Genomic DNA, 5,023 nt, shown 5'->3' with positions numbered 1-5,023 from the left:
GGGCTGGCTGGCATGTGGTGCTGGAGGATCGAACCGTAGTCCCCATGCTTTGCTGAGCTTGTTCTAAGTAGGTGCTCTAGACCACTGAGCAATCTCACCAGCCCCGTTACTCTGCTTTTGAGAGTCAGAATTAGATTGCTAATTTTGCATGGTGCCTGCACTCTTTCAAAAAACTTGCTGTGCTTTTAAACCCGGAGTGAAACAAGATTCTCATAAAACTTACAAGGTGGAGTTAGCAGAAAACAATTTAAGTGATTGTAGGGAAAGCAGAGCTAGAGGTCCATGTGGTGCCCTGGAGACAGGTCTCCTCACTCCATGGCTGGTCACTGCTGGGACCTGGGACAGGATGAGCGAGGTGCTTCCTGCTGGGCCCACACCCAGACTGCCCCACTGAGTGGTTTGAGAATGGCCTGGTGTGTACCTAAGGATGAGAGTTTGGGGAAGGACTATGGAGAGCCACATTTCAGACCCTCGGTCGTTCTGGCTCCAAGTTCTTACCTGTTTTGGGAAAATGTTCATTGTTCATACTCTTACACTCTTTTTTTTTTTTTCCTTTGATACAGGGTCTTGCTACGCAGTTCAGACTTGTGATCCTCTTGTCTCAACTTCTCCAGCACTGGCATTACAGGCATGCACCACCATACCCAATTTCGGGGCCTGCACAGCAAGGCCACCGGCACAGCAAGGCCACCGGCACAGCATGCATCACTGGGGATCAAACTCAGGTCCTTGCACTTACCAGGCAGGTGCTTAGACCACTGAGCTATCTCTCCAGCCCCCAGACTCTTACATTCTTAAAAATTCTGAATTACAGTAAAAGAAATCGCACATCTGAGTAAGCCACACTTCTGTTTTATTAGCCTTTAATCATTCTAATACTCAGTTCTTTGACAAAGCAGGTTGTGGTGGAAACTAGTCCAAGTCCTCTTTCTCTGGTGGTAATTAGCACCCTTAAAGGTTGCCAAGTGCCAGACTGCAATCTACCGAGGATGTGAATGCCCAGGGCTGGGGCTAGAGAGCAGCTGGGCAGAGATGGGACAAGAGTCAGCACTCACCCATTTGGATGCCAGAGAAGGGAGGAAGGCACCCACCTCTCCCTAGGCCTTGTCTTGTGAGCACTGGTGCAGCACGCTAGCCATGACCTGCTGTGTGCAGCGCCTCCTGCTGGACACAGAGGTCTGTCTGGCTCACTTTTCATTTTTACTTTTCCTGTTTCGCTTTCTTAGTTAGCTTTCATGGGCTGCTTCTTCTTTTTTTTTTACATATTCTGCAGCAAGTTCTCTTATTTCCTTGTCCTCACTGTTGTGTAGCAGGTGAACCCTGTCCCTACGGCCATGTGCCTTAGCACCTGGCCAATCACTTCTCTTCTGCCACCGCTGTGGCCTCTCTCCTCAGATCCTTCGCTCCAGGGCCCTTCTGTGGAGACCCCTGGGGACACCACATGTCGCATCTAGAAGGCAGGACTTCCTCTCCTACAGCCCCTAACTGTACCATTTTCACTAAGAAGTCCTTTTGCCGATGACGTTGCTGGTGATGAAAGCTTGGCCTAGCCCTCCTTTCTGGGATGGATCCCAGGTGCCGCGTGGGCTAAAATGCAAGAGCCATTCTTGGCATGGTTTGGGAGCCTACTCAATTTGTCTCAATGCTCTAGAAAAGTTTTCTAAAGCATTTTTGAAAGCTTGCAAAAGGAAAACACCAAGCTCATTACTTGTTTCTTGAATGTCTGGGTCAAAGCTTCCGTAGAGTGGTGTGGAAGCCTGAATGTCCTCCCGGCCTGCCTGCAGCAGAACCAAGTGCAGCTCCTCTGCAATCATGTTGTACTTCTGCTGGTCAAATTTGGATGCAGCCAGCTCATCCTGGGGGTAGGCCATGCCCTCAGGGTAGCAGTCCTTTGGCACTGGGAACTCAACACGCTGTAGCTTGGGGAGCTCACAGAGTGTGGAAAAGAGGCGTGTGAGGGCACGTGCTGACAGGGGGTTCCCCAAGAACTTGAACTCCTGGAGCTGGGTGCAGGGGCTCAGGCCCAGGGTCATCATGCCCACGTGGCTGTCCGAGATGCTGCAGTCCTCCAGCGTCAGTACCCTCAGTGTCCGGGCGGCTTGGCGCAGCAGCTTGAAGAAGGTGGAGGGGTACAAGTGGACCAGGCTGTGTCCACTGAGGTCCAGCACCTCCAGGTGGGTGGCATGGGTACAGTCTGCCAAGAAGGCCATGTCTGCATGATTCAGGGCACAATTGGACAGGTCCAGCACTCGCAGTGGAGTCCTGAGGGGGCTGGAGGGAGGCAGGCAGAAAACAGCACAGGTAAGAGGAAGGTCCCAGCCAAAGCCATGGTGGATGAGAACAATCCTTTAATTTTGTCTCTTATGGGGGTTGCAGTACAACCACTATACAGCTTCATAGTGACTGAGATCTTTAAATAGTTGCGGGGGGAAGCAATTTGCAGCACATGAAATCAAATGTCCATAAATGGTTTTATTGGAACACAATGGCTTGCCCCTGGCTCAGAATCAGGGCTGCCGCGCTCACTGCATGGTCAAGGGTCCACTTGGATTTACCAACAAACCCTTCAGGTTACCTGTGGAAGTACAATGTGTGGTTATGTCAGGAATGTCTGCTCAGAAGCCTTGTTGCAGGGGCAGTGAAGAAATTAGCAAGCAATAAAATTCCACCTCACTCTGATGATGGTGGAACCCATAGTTTTAGAGCTGGGAAGAGGAGCCTAGAGACCCTAACATGGCACCTTATCCTTGAATCACTAATTCTTACTTAGTTTGGCAGGCAGCGTCAGCAAATGGGCAACTCAGGACGGACTCTGGAATAGTACCCAAGACTGGCAAGGAAGCACCTTCTTGGGCCACTACCCCAGGGACCCTGGGCCTGTCCCTGCTCAGTGACACAGGATGTCCCTGGATCCTACTCTCTGACCCCTCTCACCCTTGGCTGAGACTGCCTCCCACTGCCTACCCATACCGAGACCCCCCACCCAACCTATCCACCTATAAGGAGGTAGCCTCTCCGTGGGGGCCGCTAGAATATGTCTGTCCCACAGCAGAGCTGTGGAGATGGAGACCCACAGCCCCCACCATGCAAGGATATTATACGCCAATGAGCCCAAGCTCACAAGGGGTTGGCATCCACCTGCCAGGCTTTCAGACGACGCAGCAGCCACTGCTGACGGCTGACCACAAACTGCAACTGAGGTCTCCCCACAGAGCTGTGCTTCTATCTGAGCAGGGTTTGCTATTTTAGCACCTGGTGCTGGGTGATTTGTTACACAACAATATGAACCACAGGATGCACCATGGTCCCTCTGCCTTGGTAACTTGCTAATGAGTGTTCTCTTTTGCTAACTGGAAACAGTCCTCCAAGTGCTCTCAGTGTTTCTTCCTTCCTGGTGGTCATAACTGCTGCTGTAGCTAAAGCAACCCCAGAGAACTAGCGGCCTTGTACGGAAGCCACTCCTGTACTCTGTTGCTGGTTCCCCACACCCCCGTGGTCCTGCCTACCCTGTGCAGTGTTCCACTCACCCAAGCAGAGTCCGGATCTTCCCTGTCAATGAAGAGAAAGCCACACTGAGTTCAGTGAGCTGGGTCATGCGGCTCAGTTCCCAGGCGATGGAGGCAAGGAGGGGGTCTTGGCCCTCGGGAGCTGGAGCATAGGTAGGTGGCACATCGAAGGCCTTGGTGGGCAGGGTAAGCGAGGCCAGCTGGGGGAAGCCCACCTGGGTCAGCAGCTGCAGCACATGGCCAGCATGCAGCCGCACATTGTGTACTACCTCTAGCTTGCGCAGTGTAGCGGGCTCGGCCAGGCCCAGCACAAGCAGGAGCTGCCCAGGGCTCAGGCTGTCTGCACGAAAAGAGAGGCAGCACAGCTGCAGTGGGGCCGGGCCCGCTGGCTGCAGAGCCTGCACCACAGCCTCAAAGTTGCCACTAGTTACAAAGAGGTCAGCCAGGACCTTGACAGAGCACCCGGCCGCACAGGGCTGTGACTGCAGCTCACAGCAGGTCCTGGCCAGCAGCTGTGTGCGGCCCCACCTCCCCAGCATCCTCCTACAGGGACACCGCTGCTCCTGCACATCACGGATGCCTGTGAGGTCTGCCAGCCGCAGCCGGCGGCTCCCGCTCTTCAGCACGTGGTCACCAAGGCCTTGCACACAGGCCTCCAGGCAGGTCCTGCAGGCCCGGTCGCGCAGGTCCTCTGGGTGGTCAGTGCTGGGCCCCAGCAGCATGGCCAGCCGGAACTCCTCCAGGGGCCAACACCCCAACACAGCACGGGTCACTTCTGCCTGCTCCAGTAGGTAGCTGGCCTTGAACAGGAGTGGGTAGAGATTGTAGGCCACACTGTCCAAGCTGTCCCGGGCCAGTGAGGGGTGGGACACCAGGGCTTCTGCAGCAATAAAGCGAAGGGACCTCATCGTGCCCGGGGCTGCGGCAGTGTGCTCTTCCCTCTAGCTGTTCCTGAGGCTTGTGCCTTTCTTGCCTATTTTTAGCTGTTGCCAGTGCTGAGGGCAGCCTGGCTTTGGAGAGAAAATGGTGAGCTGACCCTTGTAGTCATCTGACTGCTATTTTGGTCCTGGGGAGGCTGCTTGGCCCTGACCTCAGAGGTGCCTGTCTGCTTGTGATAGCCAGCTGTCGAAAGCAGAGCTGTTGGGCACCAGTGCTTCCTGCAGGGCTGGGCAAGGGGCCTGATTTCAGGATGTTTGTTCAGGTGGCTACAGGCTTGGTCACTGTCCATGTGGATCACCTGCCCAGTCCTGACTCATCCCAGTCCAAAGAGAAGAGGGTAGCCTTGGACAGGGCTGTACTGGGGCTTATGGGAGTCACTTTATATAAGGCTTGCATCAGACCTGACTTTCCCAGCCCCAACCCACTTGCCAGTGGAGGCACTGTACTGTCAGCACGGAATTCAGCTCAGCAACAAGACTTATCAGCAAGCACAGAATATCATAAAGGAGATAAAATTTTAAAAAATTTGCAGATCCTGGGACATCTGGGAACACCCAAGGATTTACACCAGATACTTC

General features: G+C 53.9%; 1 protein-coding gene across 1 annotated transcript; it reads right to left on the bottom strand.

Annotated features, from left to right (window-relative positions):
* Positions 1-845: 845 nt before the first annotated feature.
* Lrrc14b (leucine rich repeat containing 14B) lies at positions 846-4,484 on the bottom strand. The gene is made up of 2 exons (XM_004625170.2): positions 3,528-4,484; positions 846-2,271 (listed from the first exon to the last, which is right to left on the bottom strand). Exons 1-2 carry the CDS (start codon positions 4,412-4,414, stop codon positions 1,626-1,628), a joined length of 1,533 nt encoding a protein of 510 aa, XP_004625227.1. The 5' UTR covers positions 4,415-4,484; the 3' UTR covers positions 846-1,625.
* Positions 4,485-5,023: the final 539 nt, after the last annotated feature.

This window comes from Octodon degus, unplaced genomic scaffold (assembly GCF_000260255.1).
Source record: "Octodon degus isolate 3935 unplaced genomic scaffold, OctDeg1.0 scaffold00008, whole genome shotgun sequence".
NCBI classification, from domain to species: domain Eukaryota; kingdom Metazoa; phylum Chordata; class Mammalia; order Rodentia; family Octodontidae; genus Octodon; species Octodon degus.
This window is presented reverse-complemented; position numbering and strand designations above follow the sequence as displayed.